This window comes from Corapipo altera, unplaced genomic scaffold, assembly GCF_003945725.1.
Source record: "Corapipo altera isolate COAL_440 unplaced genomic scaffold, ASM394572v1 126, whole genome shotgun sequence".
NCBI lineage: Eukaryota > Metazoa > Chordata > Aves > Passeriformes > Pipridae > Corapipo > Corapipo altera.
Window position 1 is genome coordinate 1 of NW_020884937.1, and position 25,804 is coordinate 25,804.

The following is a 25,804-nucleotide window of genomic DNA, read 5'->3' on the forward strand; positions in this document are numbered from 1 at the left end:
CTTTCTCATTTTTCAAGCAAATGTATTTTTAACATCAATTTACTTTTAGTGTGAAAACAACAGTTACCATGATAACATGTAAATTGAAAGCATAAAGACAGTTAGATAACAGGTTAATTACAGTAATTTAGAGAAGATGTTAATTAATTAAATTTCTGGTCTGTTAATTACTCAATAAATCATACTTTAAGAAAAGTAAAAATTGAAAACTCCATTTACCTCTTAGTATGTATAAGGGAAAACAAAATACATCCTTTTAGAAGGAATGACTTAGCATATAGTTTGAAAAAGTACAGTGGATCTGGACTTTGTTTATCAAATACATCTAAGTGCTTACTTCATACTGAAATTTGGCTCAATATTGGTAAGACACATTACCTGATTTAGTGATTGGTACTTACTAACTATTGAAAGGACCACAACAATAAAATCAAATAAGTTCCAGCCGCTTTTGAAATAATGTTGTCTTAAGGCCAGCATTTTTATGACACATTCCGCTGTAAATACAGCTACAAAAAAATAGTTGATTTTATTAAGAACTTCCTTGGTGCCTTCCTGGTCTGCCATCATAACAACCATATTTAGGCAGATGAAAATGACAATGATGATGTCAAATGCTTTGTGCATTACGATATCAAACAGCAATCCCAGGAACGCATTCTGTGGAGAGAACAAGAAATGCTTGATGCTACTTCTAGGAGTCAGCCTGCATTCAAATATTAATCAGTAATTTGTGTTTAGAAAAAGAATTTAAAGTAATATAAATTTAAGAATTAGCTACTAAAAGCATTTTTAGGGGATTTCTTTAGATCTTCAATGAAAACTCACAGTACTTGGCTAAGTATATTCAGGCATCAAGCAAGAACATTGGCATATATATACATATTTATATATATATATATATGTATTTATATACATCAGGAAAACATGCAGAGTACATTGTACATTGTTTTGCTCTTTCAATAGAAATCCTTACTGAAGCAGATATTTTACTATAATTAATTCTAATTAAAATGTCATAAGCGAGAAAAACTCTGAATTGTTACTATGAAAAGCCAGACCTGGAAATAAATTTAAGAAACTAAAATAAATAAAGCATAAGATTATCTAAAAGCAAATAACTGCCATGGGGGTATATACTATTCCCTATTCATTCTCACCTGCAATAATCCAATCTAGTGGCAGAAGCAACATCATGCAACTTAAGTAACAAAGGTCATGGTAGGAATATCAAACACTTAATATGAACCTTTATAAACAGGTTATACATTTGATAGGTCATAAATTGGATATAAATTTCCCTAACTAATGACCACAAACAAAGGCTCTTTTAGATGGAATTAAGCAAAAGAGTAAAATGTAAATACTACACTGAATAAAGAAGATGAGGCGCTCTAAGGCAAAGTTTATTTCCCTGTGCCTGGGCTACTGAGTTCAAATATGGTCACCATCGTTGTATCTCCTGCCATGTTCTATTTAAGATGGTCTCACCGGTGGTCTTGGGATGGGTTTTTGAGGTTTCTTGGATCCAAGTTTTTTTAGGGCATTATAGTACTTTTTCTGTTCCTCAGTCAAAAATAGATCTTTTCCACCTAAGTAAAGGGAAAGAATATTGTTGTTTTGCTGAAGTTTATGCAGTTCCCTAAATACCAGCAACTTTCTGTAAAAAAGATTATGTTACAGCTGTCCTCAGTGGGACCTAAGACAGCACAGAGACAAAATGTGTCTTCACTATTTCTCCTTTTCCCCTTGATCTTTGAAATGATGTACTGAAAAGAGTTGATCTGGGTCTGATCATGGAAGTCTAGTCTAGGCAGTGTTCCCAAGTCAGTTCCCTCAAGTGTGAGAGCCTTTCTGAAGTTTTACAAATCTATTTCATACTTTAAAAATTACATATGATTCATCAAGAAGGGAAATACTTTCTATTTTTGGGGAAGGTAGAAACAGAAGAGTATTGCTGGACTAACAGGTAAATAGAGGATGATGGGATCCAGTTCTACAGGGGGTTCCTGACAACAAATTTCTTATTCCCATCTACACCCCCTGTATTACTTATCCCCATCTACACCCTCTGTAGTACTTAGCAATCCCTTTGAACCCAGGATTCAGAAGTCACTCATCAATCATAAAAGTGGCAAGGAAAACCTCCTTTCTTTATTGGACATGGTGGGGGGAACATAATTTTCAAAGATGAGGAAAAGGCTGAAGTATTTAACATCTTCTTTACCTCAGTTTTCAACAGTAAGACAGGTTGTCCCGAGGACAGCTGGCTTTTGGAGCTTGTAGACAGAGATAAGAAGCTGAATAGCTCCCTGTAATCCAGGAGGAAACAGTTTGCGACCTGCTGAGCCACTTGGATCCTCACAAGTCTGTGGAGTCAGATGGGATCCATTCTAGGGGGATGAGGGAGCTGGCAGAAGAGCTCGCCAACCTGCTCTCCATCATTTACCAACAGTCCTGGCTCACTGGGGAGGTCCCAGATGATTGGAAGTTGGTGAATATCACACCCATCCACAGAAAGGGCTGGAAGGAGAACCTGGGAAACTCCAGGCCTGTCAGCCTGACCTCAGTGCCTGGCAAGGTTATGGAGCAGATCATCCTAAGTGCAATCACACAGCACCTACAGGATGGACAAGGGATCAGACCCAGCCAGTAAGGGTTTAGGAAGGGTAGGTCCTGTCTGACCAACCTGATCTCCTTTTATGATCAGGTGACCTGCCTAGTGGATGAGGGGAAGGCTTTGGATGCGTCTGTCTGGACTTCAGCAAAGCCTTTGACACCATCTCCCATAACACTCTCCTGAAAAAGCTGCAGCCCATGGCCTGGACGGGGGCAGCCTGTGCTGGGTCAAGAACTGGTTGGAGGGCCGGGCCCAGAGAGTGCTGGTGAACGGGGCTGCATCCAGTTGGTGGCCGGTCACTAGTGGTGTCCCCAGGGATCAGTGTTGGGCCCAGTTCTGTTTAATATCTTTATGGGTGGTTTAGATGAGGGGATTGAGTCCACCACCAGCAAATTTGCAGATGACACTAAGCTGAGAGCAAGTATCAATCAGCTGGAAGGTAGAAGGGCTCTGCAGAGGGACCTGGCTAAGCTGGATCCATGGGCTGATTCCAACAGGATGAGGTTCAACAAGGCCAAGGGCCGGGTCCTGCACTTTGGTCACAACAAACCCCTCCAGTGCTACAGGCTGGGGACAGAGTGGCTGGAGAGTAGTCAGGCAGAAAAGCACCTGGGAGTTTGGATTGATTAGAAGCTGAACAGGAGCCAGAGTGTGCCCAGGTGGCCAAGAGGGTCAATGGTATCCTGGCCTGTATCACGAACAGTGTGGTCAACAGGTCCAGGGAAGTGATTCTTCCCCTGTACTCAGCACTGGTGAGGCCACACCTCGAGTGCTGTGTCCAGCTCTGGGCCCCTCAGTTCAGGAAGGACATTGAGGGGCTGGAGCAGGTCCAGAGAAGAGCAACAAGGCTGGTGAAGGGACTGGAGCACAGGTGCTGTGAGGAGAGGCTGAGGAAGCTGGGGCTATTCAACCTGGAGAAGAGGAGGCTCAGGGGAGACCTCCTCACACTCTACAACTCCCTGACAGGAGGGAAGAGCCAGGTGGGGGTTAGTCTCTTCTCCCAGGTAACTGTCAGCAAGACAAGAGGGCATGGTCTTAAGCTGTGCCAGGGGAGGTTTAGGTTGGATACTAGGAAGAAATTCTTTACAGAGAGGGTGATCAGACATTGGAATGGGCTGCCCAGGGAAGTGGTGGATTCCCAGTCATGGTGGTTTTTAAGATGAGACTGGATGTGGCATCAGTGCCATGGTCAGGTAACCACAGAGGTGTAGGATCAAGGGTTGGACTTGATGATCTCAGAGGTCTTTTCCAACCCATCTGATTCTATGATTCTACGATTCTACTCTATGATACAGGTAAATTGCTAAAAGCAATTGAGGAAAAGAGGACTCCTGTTTCCAAAACTTGGTTTAAAATGTTATTAGTTTAAATTTATCCAGGTAAACAGTTATTTCAAAATGTAAGACATCTACATGTCAAACCAGCATTCATTTAAATTGGGATTAGAGGAGATCCTGAGTTAGCTCAAGTAGTACTTATCTTTTTCCTTTGTTGGTTAAAATTGTTGATAACCACTCCAATAAAAAGGTTCAGCATGAAGAAAGATCCAAAAATAATGAAAACCACAAAGTATATGTACATATAAAAGTTTGCTTCAAACTTTGGCTGTTCATTGATCTGTTAAAAAAAAGTCAAACCAAAAAAATAATATTGGTAAAAAGGAGATAAACACAACTTTACCATTTCCAATTTATAATAAAAGATCTTTTCATTGTCATGATGGATAAATTATTTCCACACATTTAAATCTTTACCTGGATGTACAAGTAGAACCACTCTCTTGTTTTATCTTGCTACTGATTGTAAAGATAGTGACAAACAGAGCTATAGAGACAAATCCAGCTTCAGCAAATTTTTAAGTAATAAAGAACCAATTCCAATCAGAAGGGATCCTGTTAATGCCCTGATTAAAAACAACAGCTCAGACTAAACTTAATGTCCTGGTAAGAGAGTGAGGAACAGCACATGCAAAGGGGGAAGAAATAGTGAGGATGTCAAATCTAGGGAAGAAAAACTCCTGAAATAACTGCTCTAGCTGCATGCTCTTTCAATGCTCCTGTACACATTTAAAAAGGAAGAAAATTTGCACAGTCCTTCCAAGAGCTTCTGTATTCTGTTTCCAAAAGAGACTTGCACAAAGCTTGCAACTTCTTCCCCTCTGCATTCCTGACACAGCAGGCTTCTGTGTGGTGTCACTCTACTTTGGCCAGTTTCTTTTGTCTAAGTTCCAGATATTTGGTACTCCAAGGATTATTGTTTCATTGTGTAGTTTGATGCCTTCAACCACTTGTATTTTTGATTTGATATTGCAAACAAAGCTGAAAAAGTAATTACATGGATGGAAAAGGGAAGAAGAAAAGGGAAAAGAACTAAATTGTCATTTTAGTGACATACCTCACGGGAATCCACTGCTGCATACATAATACCCATCCAGCCTTTAAAAGTTGCCTGAAAAAAATGCATTATTAAGTTTGTTATAGCTAAGAAAAAAATTAGGTATTGCTAATAGAAATGTGTTGATAGTTGTGGAAAATGAGCACTATGCTATAAAAAATATGTATCACTTCTAAAGATCTGCTGGGAAGTATGATTCACTGGAGTTTAGTGAAGAGAAAAAAAATACTTATTGAAAACTAAACAAAAACAAACAAACAAACAAAAATATTTCCTGAAAACAAAAAAAAATCATGATGCATGTGAAAAGTGTCTTAATGTTAATTCTTGTTAAAATAATCTTTTTGGTAAAAAAAATAAAATGGTAAAATTTTCAGCTTAACTTGGAAATATAATGTACAAGGATAAAAACAATTTCTAAGAAAACAGCAGACAATTCCTTCCTGCAATTTTTGGCAACTCTGCAGAATCATAGAATACTTTGGAGGATCCAGGGCATAGAACTTCAGCTAAAAAAGATACAGGTATAACAAACGAATTGAAAAATGCCTTTCTCTCCTTTGTTGTCATGTTAGGGAGCTCAATAAATTAGTATCCCAATCCTTCATGACTTCTACAGGAAAAGAAAAGATAAATAAACTGTACCCTGATTTTCTTTCTCATCTACCCTGAACTGGAGAAAATAAGAATATTTTTAATTCAGTAACCTGCAAACTATTTCAGGTTTAGAGTGTTAATCAAAATTAAAACAAAATTGAAAAGCCATGAAACAGAGTTCTTGATTTTATGAGTTCTTGAGCATATGCTCAAGTGTTACTTAGGAGGAACTGAGCAGGTCACCAATAAGGAAAATATATATGGAAGCTAAAATATATCCCCAATTTCACTGGGATAAACAGAAGCATAGAGGTGTCCCATGGTTGGGCTGCTCAACACATTTCCTTGAAGAAAACAAAACTGAGAATGTTTTTATAGAACTCACCACTTGGAGCAGAGCCAAATATCCCATTCCAACATTATCAAAGTTTACAGGATCATTTGTCCATTTTCCACCACAGGACTCACAATTATTTCTGGTATTAATGGCACTGATATCTCCTTCCTGGAGTATGCACTGTGAAAATCTTTTCCCAAACAAATTTACTCCTAGAATGTTAAATAGGAGCCAAACGACAACACAGACGAGCAAAACATTGAAGATTGAGGGGATAGCTCCAAGGAGTGCATTGACAACAACCTGAACAAAATGAATGAAAATAATAGTGAATTTTATGTCGTCATTTTCAAAAAAATCTTTAAATGCGGCCATTACAAAATATTCACACTGACCCCCAATATCTTTACCTTTATTCCTTCAAATCTTGACAAAGCTCGTAGAGGTCTCAATGCTTTAAGAGTCCTGAGAGATTTCAGGCCACTTCGAGAGGAACAAGGTGAAACATCTTTGGAGTCAGGATTTAGTACCCAGGAAACAAATGACAGCTGTGTTCACAGAATTGCAACTGGGATTATTAAATGGCAAACAAAATTTCCCTATTTCCCTTGTTTGTGTTAGCAAACAGTTAGTACCTGAATGTTACAAGATCTTTGACCAGTAAGTCACATTCAAACTTATTGCAATATAATTTTACTTCGTTCTTTTCTAATATATGAAAAAAATTGGGTTTCCTTCATTCTAATTAAAAATTAGTTTTTTTCCTGTTTGTTTTTTTTTTTTCAAAACCAGTCCATATAATTTTTTTGACTGCTAATATAATAACCAAGTTGATAATTATGGTACTTATATACACTGCCAGACCAGAAAGGATTTTTCAAATAAAATATTCCCATTTGCTCCATCATTATTCTCAGAAGGATATACAGTAATTCTTTATTGTCACTTAAGATAGGGATGTGGAAATAAAAATTAATTTTGAAGAATATATTCAATATTTTAAATTTTTCTAAGAGCAAAAATTAAATGAAAATATTAGAAAAACATTATAATAATTAGGGGGTTTTTTAACTGTTCATGATTTGTCTCTTCTCTCCTAGTTGAAATTCTTGTGTCGCTGTCCAGCCATTGGATCTTTTCATGCCTTTCCTCTGATTTGGACAGCACTGCTATTAAGATTAGAAAACCGTAATTGCTGAAGTTATGCTACATGTTCTTTATAAATAGCCATAAGAGAAGATATCTAATAATAGTTTCTTCAGCAACTTCTGATTACTGCTGAAAATTTCTATTTAAATTTGTCCTAAGGTCTCCTTGAATTGCAGGTTTTTCGGCTTTTGGAAACTGTCTTTCACTCTTGTAGTTATTCATAATCAGAATTTGCATGTCCAGATCCATCCAGATAGAAAATGTCAAAAATCAAAATGTATGACAAGCTGAATGTAATACTCACACATACAATGACAAAGTCAAGTAAACACCAGGAATTTGTGAAGTAACTGCGCAATCCATAAGCTACCCATTTCAGAAGCATCTCCATCAAAAAGATGTAGGTAAATACTTTGTCAGTATAATCTAGGATCATTTTCACTGTTTTTCTATTCTGTAGATGAATATCTTCAAATGCCTGGAATTTCAGAATTCAGTTTTAAAACAGGTCAGTAGTTGCATGGAAAATTATTCTTAAATTGCACAAGAATACACAGTTTGTCTTATTTCAACCATTTCATATTAAATTATGGGCAACCACCACTTAGTTTTATACTTAGAAGTAAAAAATTAAAGCCTGACTTGAACACATTAACCACTGTCTTTCAGACTCGGACCTTCCAAAGGAATCATCTTTAGTCAGCCTGCAGAGTTGTAATACACACATTGAAAAGAATGACAAACTCCTTATCTGGAACTGTTCATTCCTGGAGTTACAGGTTTTTTCACCTAAACCTTGACCTTGAGGTTTAAGGAAAATGCTTTATTGATTGCTGCTGTTCACATCAGTGTTCGCTTGTGTTTCATGCATTCTCTGCCTTGCTAAGTAATTTTAAGTTTTTGATATTGCCAATCTATTCCCAATTCCTTTTACATCTTGCATTATTTCCTCACCAGGCCTCTGGAAGTGTATTTATTCCTCCTTTCAAGTACTCCTCTCCTACCTTATAGCCCCATCTCCACTTCATTTAGGTATTACAGCAGACCTGATTTGCTCCCCTGCATGTAAGATATGCCTAAAAATCCAGTCTACAAAGCCATGGAAAAGGTGGAGCAGGAGCATAGACCACTGAAAAAACAAGGAACAGAGATGCTCCTATGTATAATCCAATAAAACTTATGCACTCCTTTTCTGCAGTGTTAGAAAACAGTGATTCTGCTTCTGGACCTGAAGGGGTCTTCCAATTGTGCCACAATTAGGAGAAATGCCTCCAGAGCAGAGCTGTCCCTGTGTCCATGGGACTGTTCATTTGAGTGTGGGTAAATGAGAACTTCTGGCATTCATGTACATAAACCTATTTGCCATTTCTGACCTTTTTTCTTGAGCAAGTCTGATAATGTGTCCTCTGATTCCCTGCTAAACCTTGGCTACCTTGATCTCCATCTACCAGTCAAACCACCTGCTCATTAGCAGTGATGTTTTTTCAAACTTCCAGCTCCTTTTTTCCTAACTTTTTAAAGTTTCTAGTTACTCTTAATTGCTGCTATTTATACGAACGCACACGGTGTGTGTCCCTTTTCCGGGTTAAGTGACGGTGGCCCGTCCACCGAGTGCCTTCCACCCGTGACCGCGCCATGAGTTGTTATAATCATCACGAGTTCCCACTGTGTCTTGGGTACCGCCAGTACCAGAGACATGAATCTGGAATTGCCATACTTCTCCGCAAGATCCAGACGAGCCTGGGTTGAAACCAAGTAGCCTCGATCTGCAGCAGATGCAGAGGACAACCCGAGACATGCCCCCGGCTGCTGTTATCAGGCGGTACCCGCCGGTAGAGGAGTCACGTAAGTCAGGCAGGGCTACCCCCCGGAGCGTCTGCCGACTTTTACCCAGCTAACCACCCCGTGGGTCAGGGTCCGGAGGGAGGCACACCGCTACCAGATTCAGGGACGCCCCCGATCGGCATGGTGTGCCTACCACATCCGAAGGCGGTCGTGATCTTTAAGGACCACCTGTGACCTGGTACTATCGTGCGTTCGGTCACCTCGCACGATAGGGCTTACACCGTCCGGTAGAGGGAAAAGGAAGCCGACAGCATACCCCCTCAAGTATAACTGCCGGCCTTGCCCAACTGATTACCCCGTGGGCAGGGGCTGGGCAACAGCAAGTTGTCACCAAAAAATGGGTTTCACCGGTTCTTATACTGCCACTGGTTGGTGAGGCCAGCGACAGGCAGAGGGAGACGGAAGCCAACCCTCCAATCTGGGGCAGAGGTCATCTTTGTTACCCTTACGGGCATCCGGCGGGACCGCGTGGAGGTGCGACCTCTGCAGCATGCGCCCAGTCAGTAACATAGAGCCCTCTTACTACTAAGAGAGTCATAGTTACTCCCGCCAGAAGTCAGAATCTACTTAAGTTTCTAACTACTCTTCCTTTGCTCTGAGCACTGAGCACTCACTATAGACTTTTCTGTGCATTCTTTCTGTCATCACCATCTCATTTAATTTCCTTTCAAGCCATGGACACCATGGTGTCCCTTTGTTCTAACTGGTTCAGACAATTCCCTACCAGCATACAACTTTATAAACAAAGAAAACAAACAAACAAACAAACAAATGGACAAGTCCCTTTTTGCAAGACAACATATGTGAAAGTTCTCACGGCAAAACATCTTTGATGCTGTTGATTTGTTATTTTGCACCTGGGTACCAAATAGCTTTGTGTTCAGTTTCTTCCTTAATGTGCTGTAGGATCTGACTAACTCAGTTTCCTTCCTTACTTCAGCTTGGTTCCACATGAATAGAGAGGAGCCCTCACAGGAATCCCAGGGATTTCCCTTGGTGATTTTGCCATGGGAATTCTAAAGCAGACAGTTCAAATCTATAGTTCAGTGAACAACCTGAACTTAATGTACACAGAGCAGATTTTATTTGGAAAATTCTGACATTTACCACATAGATCTCTTTCAGACCATTTGGTTATGTTCCTTTTGCACTAAAAACATTTTATTTAACAAATTATTTCCAGTTGACAGTGAATATGCTTTCAAATCATAGAAGTTCCCTTATTCTTGAGTAGAAATGGATCTGATCAGGGTAGCAACGAAATGTTACCTCACCTATCAGTTTACAGCCAACTTCACTTTGAGATTCTAATATAATGTTTGGATGATTTTGAATCTACATTTTTACTGAGCAGTTACCTTACTTTGAACATTTAGAAGTGTTATTATTTTATTTAGAAGTGCTAAGTAATTTCAGACTCTGGTTTAGTCTTGTAATTAACACACAAATATATGAAGAACTATGTTTCATGAAAAACTACAATTCCATATATTTAAATTCATATATTTAAATATCTCATCCAAGTGGGGAAAAGCCTTATCACTTTTAAGGGATGCATTTATTACACTCTTATCTCTCCCTGCTGGAAGGAATGTCAGAGTAGAAGAAATTAATCAAATACTATTATTTTCCTTATTGACAACAATCAATGCAAAATTAGAGAAATTAAATGCAATTTACCAGTGCTGCACTGCTCAATACTATCACAAAAATCATAAAATATTCAAACCCGCTGTGGTTAACAATTCTGTAGCAGGTTTTCCTGAAGTTCCACCAACTTCTGCCTGGAAACTTAGTGATATCCACTACACAACATGGGAAACATTTACCACAATCTGAAAAGAGAAAGAACAGTATATTGGTTCCATGGAAAATGCTGAGATACGGAATCAAAACAGTATATGACATCTTAAAGAGAGCTTCTATAAACTAGAGAAAGAATGTGTTGTTTTAGCTATGAGGTGATGCTGTGGTTGAAATGATCTAAAGATAAAGAAAAAACTTGTATGCAAAATTAATCTCTTTTAATAGAGCAACTCATACATGGGAAAAAGAGAGTTGCTTTTGTGCCCTTCTTCAGAAAGGCTTGTGGGCACAAGAAAAAAGACTTTACTTCTATCTAAAAAAATGTTTATTTTCTGCATTTCTTCTTTTTGTTTTGAAAAGAGAGAGTACCTTACTAGTGGATTAGTCAATTATTATTTTTACTGATTATTTCACTTTATTCCACTGCAGAGACATTACAACTACACTCCCTATTCACTGCTTTGCACCAGAAACACTCTCCATGAATCTGTAAAGGCAGCAGGATTGAAGCATGAGACTCAATGGAGTCTAAGGAGATGGTCAGGTAATCAAAGGCAGATGTCAGCACTGGGATGAGCAGGAAAACAATTCTGCTAATTTGGACATATTCCAAGTGGATATTATTTAACACTGTTCATTTGGTATTAGCACAATACAGAAAAGATTCCTACTTTCTGCAAAACAGTCCTTAGGCAGGTGTGATTTTTCAGTCTGAAAAAACATCTCCAGATCAACAGCTGCATCCACACTGCTGGCTTCAGAAAAGCTGTGAGCAGCACCATATTTCTGCAGGGGAGAAGGAGAAAGAGGAGAATTTATTTGCTTTTCATTAATAAGGTTAAAAAACCAAAAATAAATGAAATTTATCATCGCCCTGCCCCCCTCCCCAAAAGACTTCTGCAGTCTATAAATTACCTTACTGTTGCTGAACTATCAAATTAAAACTACAAATATTAGGACAGAAAAAGCCAATCCCTACTCTTTGTTTCTATGCTTTTAATTTAATAAATTTCTTGGTTTCTTCTTGTCATCTAAACAGGACATGCAGGAAGAAGAAGACCTTCTTATGCTACAACTTTGGACAAAAGTCTGACTTCTTCAGGCCAATCCAATTCTCTTTTTACTTTCAGATACAAACCATGCCTCAAAAGGCTTGAAGATGGGGAGGCCTAGCAGGATAGAAATGTATGTATGGTCTTGTAGCGAGTTTCTGCTGCTGGGTTTTGGTAGAGGGGATGGGGGGGCTACAGGAGTGGCTTCTGTTGGAAGCTGTCAGAAGCTTCCCTTTTCCTGCGGATACGACGCCAGTCGGCTCCAGTTCAGACTTCCTGCCACTGGCCAAGGCCGAGCCAGTCAGGAGTGACAGTAACGCCTCTGGGATAACACATTTAATAACAGGAGATTGTTGTGCAGGAGAAATTCCAGCCAGGGAATAGCAGAGTGAGAACATGGGAATAACAATGTAGATCCCAAGGGCAGTGCAGAAGGAGGGGCAGGAGGTGTTCCAGGAGCCGGAGCCAAGGCTCTGCAGCCCGTGGTGCAGACCATGGTGGGGCAGCTGTGCCCCTGCAACACATGAGTGACCATCAGGGTGCAGAGACACCCCTGCAGCCCATGGAGGGGCCCACGCTGGAGTAGGTGGATGCAGGAAGGAGGCTGTGACCCCTTGGGAGGCCCGAGGTGGAGCAGGGTCCTGCCAGAGACCTGCAGCCTGTGGAGAGGGAAGCCCACGCTGGAGCAGGTTTCTCCTGGGTGGGACTTATGGCCCCTGTGGGAGACCCACATAGGTACAGCTCATTTGTGAAGGACTGCAGCCCACGGAGGAGTGACCCACGGGACAGCAGTTTGAGAAGAGCTGCTGCCCAAGAGATGGACTCACACTGGAGAGGTCCATCAAGGACTGTCTCCTGTGGGAGGGAGCCCACAGGAGCAGGGGAAGGACTCCAACTCCTCTCCCTGAGCAGTAGCAGAAACAACAACTGACCACAACCCCCATTCCTGTCCCCCTGTACTGCTGAGGGGGAGGAGGGAGAACATGGAGGGAAGGAGAGATGGAGGGAAGGTGCTTTTTAGACTGTTTTATTTCTCGCTCTTTGGTTCTTATCCTGTTAGTAATAAATTTAAGTACTATCCCCACTTTAAGTCTGTTTTGCCAGTGAAGGTAATCAGTAAGTGACCTCTCCCAGTTGTTATCTCAACTCATGAATCCTTAGCTGGTTTTTTTTTTCTTCTCTCTCTTCTGTCCAGTTGAAGAGGGAGAGTGAGAGAACAGCTTTAGTGGGTGCCTGGTATCTGGCCAGGGTCAACCCACTATAGGTCTACACATCTCAAAGAATTGTAATCACTGGTAGGTAACCTACACACTTATAAAACTAAGTACAATAAGGAAAGCAAGTATAAGGAAAAAAGAATAAAGAAATCTATAAGCCATAATGTGTAAGTGCCCTGAATGGCATGGAAAAGGAAGGCATGAGGATAGAGATAAGAATGGGAAGCCAGAAAAAGGGAGAATTTCCTCTGTCTACAGCCATGATGCTCTACACTAATCTAAGGTCCTAGGGAATCTTCATCATATACAAAAATGCAATTATTTAAATTAATGGGCACTTCAATGTTTTCAATATTATTTTTCAATATAAATATATTTCAATAATGTATAACAAAGAAAATTTCTGGCAACTGTGCCTAAAACCAGAAAATATTAATGGGGTTTCACTTTTGGGGGTAGTAATCCAGAAAGATGTTGAACTTCCATTTAATTTGCTGGGTCATCAGAGTCATGATTCTCCACCTTTTTTTGATGTGGAACATTAGAATGAGATGGGTTTCTAAACCAGAAAAACCATGGTTGTTTAGGGAACCATGTCTAGAGAGCACATTTTTGCATCCAGGAATGTCAGCAAACAGAATTATCCATAGAAACAAGTAGCATGTATCAGACATGCTTAAAGTCATTGTGTTTCCTAGTTAATTTCTGTTTACTTATTTTGTACAAAATTATATATTAAATTACACCATTAACCATGGCTATTGATGAGACACAAACCTCCATGCTATTACTGTCTCTAGAGAGATGTGCCACCTCCACAGGCATTATACTTGCTACTCTTCAGAAAATCCCAGCCTGTCCTGTCATTGCTGAATGAGAGAACAGCTGTGAGAATTTAAATCTCTAGCATATTCCACAAGATGATAAAAGTTAGAATTACCTCTTTTTGCTCTTGCTTTTCACGTGTTACTATGAAAACATTTAAAGATTCAGGAGTCCCAGAAAACTGACTGAAGCTGCTTGAACTCTGCCGCTGTTCTCTATGTCGTAATCTGTCTCCCTGCAGAAAATAATGGAAAACAGTTGATTTTCCAGATTTTTCCTTCCTGACAGTCATTCTTAAAAGTCAGAATTCTTTAACAGAATCTAAAACATCCATAAAATTTAGAATCACAGAAGGGTTTGGGTTGGAAGGGACCTTAAAGATCAACTAGTTCCAAACCTCCTGTCATAGGCAGAGAACCTTCCATTAGTGTGTTTGTCTTGTTACAAATAATTAAATGATATCCTTAAAATGCTTGTAATAGAATGGTTTCTTCCTTGATTTCAAATAGTGTGCTCTTGAGTTTTTACTGTGGAAATGTATCATTCCCCAAGAAATACATTTAGCCCAGGGATGGATTCCTGCATCCAATTAACCTTTGCAGCTGGACCCCAACAGCCTCATGCTTCCAGTTACAGGCAGAAGACCTAAGTGATCCCAATCAGTTCTGTCCTTTTCTCTCTACAAATTCCAAGAAAGATCAGGTTCCACTGCAGCAGTTTTTGTCATCAAATGCTTCTGGATAACATATTTGAAATGGTCACAGATGATTCTAAGGTGATCAGCAATTTTTGCTTCTTTGAAAATTTGTCCAAAGATATTCCATTGGCAATGCTTCCTAATATGACCCAAACCACAGCAAATGGCAACTGAGAAGAGACATGGAAGTGTCAGAAGAGGTTGCATTCCAAAATGTGTAAGGCAAAGTAGACAAAAAGAAGGAATGTCTGTCTTCATCAAACTTCATTTATTTGTTGACAGCAATAGATGGAAATAAAACAGCCAAAGCAGAATTATGGCTATCCACGAAGTAAATAGTGAAAAAGTGGATATTCAAAATGTCTTTGGCAAATGAAGACTATTTGGTAGCCCTTGCACTAGAAGATCAAAGAAAGTAAAATGGCAGAAATGACAGAAGGGATAATATTTACTGTTGAGTCTTTGAGATGGCAATTACAGATGTAAGTTACAGTATTTTGTTTTAAATGTGAATAGTTCATACCTGTTTTCTGTGTTCTGTTTCTGTGAATACAATGTAGTCATCATCACTTTTGTCACTGTAACTCTCTGATTTTGCAATGGGAACACAGACACAATTATTATCCTCTTTGTCTTTGCCAGAATTTTCTTCCAAAGTCTTCTTTTTGTCTGTCTTTTTGAGGCTTCCTTTCATTTTTCTGCCACAAGGATCCAGAATTCTGTCTTTCACAGCCTTCAGGCCCTTGAGAATCTGTGCAAGGGCAATCTGACATTTAGTCCCTTCTCCAGGTTCCTCTTGTCCTCCTGAGGCATCAGTATTGAATGAACTCAGCAGCAGGGCAATGAACAAGTTGAGCACCTTGAAATAATTAAAGTAAGTTGGAGAAACCACTGCTAACAGAAAAGTCACTTCAGAAAACCTCAGTCTTGCTTTCATCAACATTGCCATGAAATTATTTACTATTATATTGCAATATTGCTATAGTATAATCTGACCACTTCTGGAAGGAAGGCAGGAGAAAAAGGAAGGAAGTGAGGATTTGGGTATATCAAATATATTTTCACCTGCTCTGATGTCCATAATGTATGAGGAGATAGATATGTTGAAAAAGAGCAAAGATGAGTTTTAATAACACCACCATTCAAAAAGTTCTGGTATAGACCAACAAACCAAGCAGATGAAAAAGATTTTGTCTTCCAGTACATTTACATTCCATCTACTATATGTCATACAAACCAGAAAATCTGGGTATGGTAAACTCTTGATAATACAAGTTGATAAGCATTAAAAGCACTGAACAGTTTGGTTATTGGATCCTATCAACACAAAAGATGAAGACATCAGACAACACATTATCAGAAGCACTGCACTTCTATACTGTGGGTAGAGGGAATAATTTGGCATTGCTTCTACCTCTTGTGTGATAAAGAGAAAATCAGTGGAAAAGAAAAAAAAAAAAAAGAAAATATTGAAGAAAAACATGTCAAGTGACATCCAGAAAAGAGAATAGTGTGAATACTCTTGAAATGATAAAGTTTCCCTCTAAAAAAAATCAGTTGCCAGTGTACCTGGATGCATTCAGTAGGGACTGGGAATCAGCTTAAAACTCACCACCAGGTTTCCTATCACCAGGACTAGCATGAAAATTGTAATACATTTCTCTTTTCCAGCCACTTCCATACATTCCCACATCGTTTCAATCCATTCTCCACATAAGATTCGGAATATAATCAGGACTGAATGACTGAAATCCTTCATATGCCAGCGTAACTCCCCATTGGTGCTTATTTTACGGAATTTTGTTTCATAATCACTGCCCAGAAGCTGCATTCCTAGTACAGCGAAAATAAATACAGTGATAGTCAAAACCAGAGTGAGGTTACTCAGAGCACCACATGAGTTTAGAATTATTTTCATAAGAGTATTTAAGGCTGGCCAGGACTTTGCCAATTTGAAGATCCTGATCTGTAAAATAAAACATAAGAGAAAAAAGGTAAGGTCAAACACAGCCCAGACAGTACAGCCCACATAAAAACCAGACCCTGCATTTATCATGCTGCCTTTACTGCAGTAACATTGTCATTTTTCCCCCAAAGAAAGGTTTTTAATTGTTTTGATGCAAAAGTGCTGTGCTTAAGCTCTAAGAGTTAATGTTATTGAGAGCAAAGAAGTATCAAAGGAAGGTTTCAAATTGTTTAGTTAGATACGAGAGTGTGCCAGTGTAATAATGTTAATAGCAATACAATTAACAGGTATATAGTGAAGTAGGTCGTGAGTACTTGGATGAAGGTTATGAAATTACTGAGTTTTGGTCAAATGCAATAAGACAAATATTTTTTTATACCTCTCATCAAACAGACTTAAAATAGGATCTGAAAAGCCGGATGGGACCTACTCTACGTACCCCCACGAGTAAAAAGGAGGTATTTAGTCAAATTAGCATTCAAGGCTGTGAAAATCTCTCAGTCATGATAAACAAGGGGAAACAGAATTCAACTGCATTTCTAGGTGTGAGGACTGAAATGCTAAGAAGCATTTTGAAGTATTTAGTAAATTTAACATTAAAAATATGCAGTAAGGACATAAATACAAAAGCAATGTCATACACAGACACCTCAGAACGATTCCTCTTTCTCCCTAAAATGGAGGAAAGCACTGAAGAGCCCTGAGAAAAGCTCTGTTATTTTGCAAATCTTAGATCAAAAGGAAAAGCCATGAAGGAACCTTCACTATCTATTCAATGAAACGTTCATGTTGGCTTACTATTTACCAGCAAAAAGAACTGATTTGACAGATTCATCAGTAAAATAATGAGAGAGTATTTCACTGTAATCTTTCACAAATCTATACAATACATGTACTTTTAAAAAATAGCAAACAAATCATTACCGCCCGGAAAGGTGACAGATTGGTTTCAAAGCTCACTAGGCCAATCAAAACAACCAAGCTATCAAAAACATTCCATTTGTTCTGAAAATAGTAGTAAGGATCTAGAGCAATGATTTTCAAGATCATTTCTAGTGTGAAAATCAGAGTGAAGACCTGGAAAGACAAAAAAGAAATTCAGAAAAAAGTCACTCAAGAACTCTGTCTCCTTATGGGACTTCCAGTATAAATACAGGGTTATAACTTCATATTCACCCTAACATAGACCTCACTTACCTGGTCACTTCTAGCAAACATTTTTCTGGTTTGTGGTAACATGCCAGGGTGCTCCATAGCCATTAATAAGGAATTCAAGATAATGCAAGCCATGATAAAGAGTTCAACAAACGGATCCAAAACCACCAATTTCACCTTCTCTTTGACTGCTCTCCAGAATGGACAACAATTCCAAATTAGATACTTTGAAGCAAAACGTTTCCACAATGCAGGACGTTTCACTTTTGACTCTAGCAGAGAAAGAGGGAAGGTGGCATATGAATAATCCTATGTGAAATATCACAGTGTGAAGAAAAAGACAATCAATCAGAGAAAAGATTGGAAAGAAAAATCAATCTCGTGAGCAGAATGGCATCATTGAAAAAAGTTGTTTCACTCCTAATACACAAAATAGGCTACACTAATCAAGGCTATTGCAGGTCACCACCACCAAACCTCATAATGACAGAAACAGGGGATATTCCCCACCTCTTCATATGTTTATTTTTCGTTCCTGTGAGGCTGGGGAGGCCCTAGCACAGGCTCCCCAGAGAACTTGTGGATGCCCCATCCCTGGGAGTGTTCAAGGCCAGGTTGGATGGGACTCTGAGCAACCTGGCATAGTGGAAGGTGTCCCTGCCCATGGTAGGGGGTAAGAACAAGATGATCTTTAAGGTCCTTTGCAACACAAACAGTTCCATGATTCTATGATTACACTATTAAAGGATGATAAAGAATTGCATTGAGGAGAGAAATCACTGTTTCCAGGAGAATGACAACCTGTTTCCTGTGAGTTGAACCTGCCCAGCCACAGGTGTCCATAGCTGAGGACAGGGTTATAAGTGAGGTTGGAGGAGAGCTCAGGAGATCTGTAGTGCAACCCCCTTCTCCAAGCAGGGTCAGCCATCAGGTCAGAGACTGCACAACCTGTTCCTCTGAAAATGGGCAACGTTTCTGCTTACACACACTTGGAAATTCTCTTCTTTCAATCAAGTTGGTCAGGCATGATTTACCCTTGGTAACTGGGAGTTACAGTCACAGTTATATGAGATATGAGAATATTTGTTTTCCTGAAATTTACATTTGCAGCATCATTTCCCCTAGTGGCTTTTAAAATAATGCTGAGTGTTTGAGACAGTTTGATCTCTCAGGTCACATTAGACAAACCCATAGGAAAAATGACTTACCTGAAAAGTCTGTAAGAATAATGGCTGCACTCATTAACCTCTGTCTTCGGAAAGGATCATTAATAGAGTCCACTGACACATCATAAGACAGCAGGATCTTCCTCTTTGGTTAGAAAGAAAACAGAAGGTAACATAGCAAGGGAATATGAAAAACTGGCAATACAAAAATTATGTCCAGTATGAGATAAATATGCCTTTTTAAATAGACATTGAAAGGAAGCTTTACTTTGGTGACAATATATAAAACAAAAAATACAACATTATCAGGTTTTTGCTTTTGAAAGCGAAGAGCGTTTCATCAAAACCAGTAAATTTCTTCATGAAGTTGTTTCCTTCTGAAAATGTTTAATAACAATAATAATGTCATTATAGAAGATGTATAGAAACATTAATGGGGCAAGGGAAAAGAATCCTTCCATCTTTCCAGTAACTGATGAGAAGAACAGACAAAAAGAACACTGGCCATCAGTTTGAATATACTATTGCCTCTTTAAGGATGATAATTATTGATGATTAATAAATAATATACATTTAATAATATGAAAAATAGTCAAGTAGTTAATAAAAACTATTTTTTTTTTCCAGCACTACCAGGCCTATCTAGATTTCTACTAATATTGAACTGCCCAAAATTAGGAAATGCACTACTTTTGTTTTCATTAGAAGCCACAGAATGCTCAGCTCAGTGCTCCTGATGTGAGCTCAAGGACAGACAGGCCAAGACTTGTATCTTATGGGATACACTGAATTATTATCAAATATTCAGATCATGATACATTAAAACCCACATGCTTTCTCAGGATTAAATAGACCATCATAAAACATGGGCTACAAAGAATACGTGAGACTCTGAGGTAGAGAAAGTCAGAAAGAATTCCAGAGAAAGTTAGAAGAGTATTTAAGTAAGGATATATCATACCATTACTTCAAACTTTTTTGATATTATGATTTTTATTAACGTATTCTAGAAAGCTGTTATTCAGGGAATGAAACTGGTATTCTTGGCCTCAGGGGTTTCATAATAATTATTTCTCTTTGTCATTCTGATATTTTAATAAAAAATAATCAAAATGTAGTTGATAGAACTGTCATAGAAGGGACATATCAAATGAATTTGTAATATAGTGCTAAAATGCTCATTTTTCTCTCTGTAGTTTTTATGAGTCTAAAAGGCTCATTTCGACTATTCTAATTATGTCCCAGTTACCAGTGCAACTTGTCCTTTCATTCCTTTCTATTATGTTTGGTGTCTTGTAGGACAGAAAAACATAAAAATGTTTGTGCCAGCCTGACTAAAGTCCTCGGTCTTCCTGTTGAAATTCACAGCTGTTCAGAAGCATTCAGAGTTAGTGTTTTTAGAAAGGACAAGGGTGTTCCCCAACACTGACCTGGTTACTGCTGCTCATCTGTCTTTAGCTGAGGGAAATAACTGGGGATGAGAAACTGGGATTTAAAACAGGGATATGCTCTAGAGGAGTAGTCCATTCAAGTTTTTATAAACTGATTAAGTCCTACCAAAATGTTTCTACCTGATATACTTTTTTCTCTTTGACTTAGCATCTTAAGCCTCTTTTGTGATTAAAGTAGAGAGTACATTGTTTGAAGAGTTCTCAGTTGCAGGAGAGCCACAAGTAGTTGCCACATTTGTTGCAGTTTATATTTATTTGATTAATAAAAGAACTCTATGTCAGAGCATCTCACCCTGTTTGGATTATGCTCTAGGTTTTCCTTTCTATTTTTTTTTCCTTTTTTAATGTGAAATCATTTCAATATGAAATAATATGTACTACTGAAAGCCACTTCCAACTTCTCTTTCAACTCCAAATAGTGCTGTCTCCCTAACATCCCAAAATATAATTTTCAGATTGCTTTAAAAAACAATTTACTCCAATGATTGCAAGAAGGAAAAAAAAAATAAAAGAGAGAGGAAAAAAATGCAAACAAAGAAAGCTTTTCTGCTCAGTGAATTGTCATATCATAGGCAAGTCTAATGAATATTTTCTATTTCGAATACTTACAAGCTTCTTGTGGCAGTGACCAGGCTGTGAATGAAATATTTGCTCCTCTTTCTCCTGATCACCTAAAATTACATTTTGTCTTAAAATAACTGTTTCCTCATTAATCTCATTTCCTTTCAAATTTGTTGAGTCACCAAGTGGCATTTCAGACCCAACCTGCAGGGCCTTACTACTTTCAGCTGCAGCCAACTCCTGTAAAAGAAAAGTCAAAAGGTCTGTCTATTAACACAAGGCAAATGCCAACACATGGACTAGGATAATATTCAATTTAGTTTTTACTCATTAAATTATTATGCTCTCTGAATGCTTTACACTAACAATTCCTAGATTTCCAATATCAAACTGCTATAAAAAGACAGGAATACAAAATGCTATTCATGATATGGAAAGACCAAACAGGATTACTTGTCAGCTGCTGTAATTCAAGTTTGCTCTTGTCACTTTAGATATTGTGTTTTGTCTCTGAATTACAGAATATTACGGTTTATCCTTTTACTTCCCTTTTCTTGTTTTGAAAAGGACCTTGAGTCCAAAGACAACAGAACACTAAGGGCTCAATCTAAATCCTTTTCTTAAATACTAATTCTGTCAAAAGGAAACTAGAAGGAAGAAAAGCCTAAGTAAAGTTTGGCAAGCTGGAATGTCAGGTAGAGAAACATTACAGAGCTGCCAACAGCTCTAGAGGAGGAACTTGGTAAAATGGTGATGCCTTATACCTTAATGAGGAAATTGGATACTTGTTAGAGAATATTCATATGGTCTCTTACAAATCTGACATTTTTGACTGTAAGCAGTAAATCAGAGGTGTCTTTTATAAAAAGTTACAAGATACAATAGGTCTTACCAAAAATTTTCAACCCATCCTGCTGCCTTGGCTTAGAGCTTCACTTCTGGTGGATGAGAAGCTTGAGATGACCCAGCAGCGTGGGCCTGCAGCCCAGAAATAACTGTGTCCTGGGTTGCATCACGAGAAGCATGGGCAGCAGGTCAAGGGACGTGATTCTCCCTCTCTGCTCCCCTCTCATGAGACCCCACCTGCAATGCTGTGTCCAGCTCCAGGCCCCCCCAACATCAGCACGATATGGACCTACCCAAGGGCATGGAGATGCTCCGAGGGCTGGAGCACCTCTGCTCCGGAGACAGGTTGAGAGAGTTGGGGTCGTTCAGCTTGCAGAAGAGAAGGCTCCAGGGAGACCTTAGAGCCCCTTCCAGTGCCTAAAAGGGCTCCAAGAGAGCTGGAGAGGGACTTTTTACAAGGGCAAGTAGTGACATGACAAGGGCTAATGGTTTTAAAGGGAGAGAAGAGAAATTTTGATTAGATGTTATGAATAAATTCTTTCCTGGCAGGGTGGTGAGGCACTGGCATAAGGTGCCCTGAAAAGCTCTGGATGCTCCATCCCTGGAAGTGTTCAAGGCCAAGTTGGATGGGGCTTGGAGCAATCTGGTCTAGTGGAAGGTGTTACAGCTCATCCTGAACTGGAGGATCTTGATGGTCACTTGCGATCCAAACCATTCTGTGATTCCATTACTCAATGATTATCAGAAATAAAAGCAGGAGAACCCTGGTCCCTTACAGACCAAGGCATGAATGATTGGAACAATACTATGCCAAGAAGAAACACTGTGGAAATCTGATGTGTGTCTATTAATTCTCCAAAACAACAGCAAAGAAACTAATGCAGTCTCTGGATGTCAATAAGAAACTTAATATGGAACAAACAGCATTATCCTGGCTAAAGACTATTCCTGCTCTTGTCAACTGATAGACCTCCTGCATGCAGTCACTCAGAAAGAGACCTGACAACCTTCAAAATGCTGAGCACTGTGGCTCCTGGAAGACTTTATAATCAGGCCTGAAATCTATCAGCACTGGAACTTCCAACTTCTGGGAACTGCAGAAATGACAACTTTTCTCATGGATGTAAATGTATTCACTCACATTTCCTTCATGAGACTACACAGTAATAGGAAGAAGGAATACCCAGAGAAAGGAATTTCTGTCCACAGCAATAATGGTAGTGTACAAGAACCATGGAAAACCATGGAGTGCAGCACCTCTGCAATACCATAAAAGGTACAAACTTGCCAGCAAACCATTCCTGTAAAATGTCAGGTCTGCAAATCCTAAAATTCAATGATGGTTTTTTGTATCACAGAAATGTTTATATATTCAAATACATATATACATATATACATACACACACACATGCATTTATAGAGACACAAAGAGAAATGAAGTGTCAGAAAGTATTGCAAGAAGTACATGTTTAATTCAAAACATCATTTCCCTAATTCACATACAGAAGAAAACAGAAAGAACCACTTATTATATGTAATAATTACAAACCTGTTCTTTCTTTATAATTTCTTGGGCATCCTGAAGTAGTTTTTTCTTGGACTCTGTTTCAGCAAGACTGGATCTGTTTTGCTCTTCATACGTCATAGTTACTACAGCCAAGATCAGATTGAAGAGATAAAATGAGCAAAAAAAGATGACTCCCATAAAAAAAAAAAAGGAGGTCACTCCAGATGTACGGATAGTCTGTGAGGAAAAGGTAAAAGTTGTGATATATTCTTAACAAACTAACATTTACAATACAATTTCAAACTAACTTAACACTTTTTTTAAATGGTAGAAGAGGAGATGGCTCAAAATTAAGCTCTGATACATTAAACCCCAAAAACCATGTGAGTTTCAAATGGCAAGAAGAAGATATATCCATTTAAAGAAGTCCTAATTAATAAAGGTTGATGGAAAAAAAAGTTAAAATGGACAAAAAAATACAGAACAAGGCAGAGGATAATTCTTGTCTAGCAAAGGAACTGCATAGGCATAGAGGATCCAGATATTTGTCTACATGCATTTTTACAGCATTTCTGAAAAAAAACCCACCAAAATTCAAAAGTTACATTCAGCTCTCTGAATCAAAACACCAAGCCATGAAATTTTTAGTATCAGTTGTCAAAAATGATCTGAAACTAAAGTGTTGAGCCAAAAGGTTTGGTGAGGAGTCAGGACTCAAAAGGAAGAGGAACAGAGAAGGCAGCAAGTCCTCACACTCCCTGCAGCAGCAGTGAGCTCACTGGCTGGATCTGCTGTATATCCCAATCCTTGGGTGGTTCCATACTCATATTTCACTCTTAACCACTGACCCCAGTGTGTTCTCCTACAGAACTATGGGCATTCCCAGCAGGATTGCTCCCATTTGATGTCCCTTGCAGAAGCTGTTACAACTTAGTCACTTGAACCTACTTCCTTAATATTTACATGGATTTTGAAGGAAATGTGATGTCAGTAAGGTGAAAACCAGTAGAGAATTTTCCAGTGGCTCTGAATTGCATGTGTCAAGTCATTCTATCAGGTAATAAAAGTACCCACCTGTCTGTAGAGGCGCTCCCAGGAATCCTGTGTCATCAGACGGAATACAGAGAGGAAGGCCCAGCCAAAATGATCAAAACTTGTGTAACCAAAGTCAGGATTCTGCCCAATCTCCTGGCAGGTATAGTTTTCTGGGCACTCTTTGCTAGCCACAAAATAAAGATTAAACAATACTTACTTGGAGGTTTAAAGGTACCTGAAAGCACCTCATAGACAACACCAGATTTGTTCAGTTTATCTGAAAGTCCGTTTCATTATTCCCTAATTTCATTCTGCCAGAAGGGCTGATTTATATCAAACCATCCTAGAAAACCATTTGTCTAATCAGAGAAAACTAGACAGAAACCTTAGTTTAGGACTAGGTAAAAAGTCTCCCCAAGGATATGTGCAAACAAATACACAGAGAGGGGAAAAATGGAATTATTTTTACTTTTAAGTAATTCACCAAGATGAAGAGAGGAGAATTTATTAATATCTAACAGGTCTTTACTGATCTCTTCTTCTCATTTATATTATTCTACCTTACCATTACATTCCCAGTGGTTAGCAACAAAGTACATACATAACTGGTTGCATCCTTGTACTTCATTCTTTTTCTGAGGTGAAATATATGCCTTTAATGACACACATGCACCCTATCCTCCTGAAAAATCATCACCATTCCTCTAGACCAGAAATAAAACCACAGGACATCTGGAGGAACAAATTAAGAAAATACTAAAACTGCTTTGTTCACTTACTTGGGATCTGAACTGAACCCACAGAGCAATATGTCAGAAGAGCCATTCATTCTGTGGCAGATATCTAATAAAAAATAAATCAAGGAATCATAAAATCAGAAGTTGTCAGTTTGCACAGCCTTCTGACAGGAAACCATACATTTACTGCACTTGATAACACCCTGATGGATCAAAGCTCTGGGAAGCTGATTCTCAGCAGATCTGTCTCTACGACAGTTTAAAAAAAGTGGTAACTCTTTACTGCACAACTCACAGTGTAAGATCTCAATTCTTTACCAGATTCTCTGGTAAAAATAAGAACCTCTGTGAGAAGTGGGCAAAACCCTTAAATATAGAAAAAGTGATGGAAAAATAACCATTCCCTGTGCAGTACCCCTAAAATTAGGATCCCTGTACCATGCACAGGTAAAAAGGCAAATGCTTATAGAAAACTCAGCCCCATCTGTCCCACAGACTGCTAATCTTTCTCCAAATCCAAGATTCACTAATTTCACATTCACTTGTCCCAGGGACTTCCTATTAAGACTCATGCAAACGGAAGGGTTTTCCTTCATGGGAGAAATACATGCAACTATACTTTAACATACCTCTGAAATCCAAGACATTCATAGGAAGATACACAAATTATGTAAAGAGAGAAAAGAATAACATTTACCTTCATCATTTCGTACATAGATCTTGGGATCCTTACATAATGAGTCATTGTACACAGTATTATTGAGGACACATTTGAATCTTAAATTGCCCATAAAAAGCTGGAGGCCTATTAGGGCAAATATACTCAAGCAAAATACAGTCA

General features: G+C 38.7%; 1 protein-coding gene across 1 annotated transcript; it reads right to left on the reverse strand.

Moving 5' to 3' along the window:
- Nucleotides 1–266: 266 nt before the first annotated feature.
- Nucleotides 267–25,796, reverse strand: LOC113955267 (sodium channel protein type 5 subunit alpha-like; the record flags this gene model as incomplete). Its single annotated transcript, XM_027660551.1, has 20 exons — nt 267–660; nt 1,492–1,596; nt 4,100–4,237; nt 5,015–5,068; nt 5,997–6,251; nt 6,359–6,496; nt 7,402–7,575; nt 10,623–10,777; nt 11,420–11,534; nt 13,958–14,077; nt 15,063–15,398; nt 16,152–16,505; nt 17,430–17,582; nt 17,703–17,932; nt 18,869–18,971; nt 20,887–21,078; nt 23,234–23,428; nt 24,266–24,410; nt 25,006–25,069; nt 25,661–25,796. Coding segments are annotated over 20 exons (3,489 nt in total), but the record flags the coding sequence as incomplete, so codon positions are not given.
- Between the last annotated feature and the right edge of the window lie 8 nt (nt 25,797–25,804).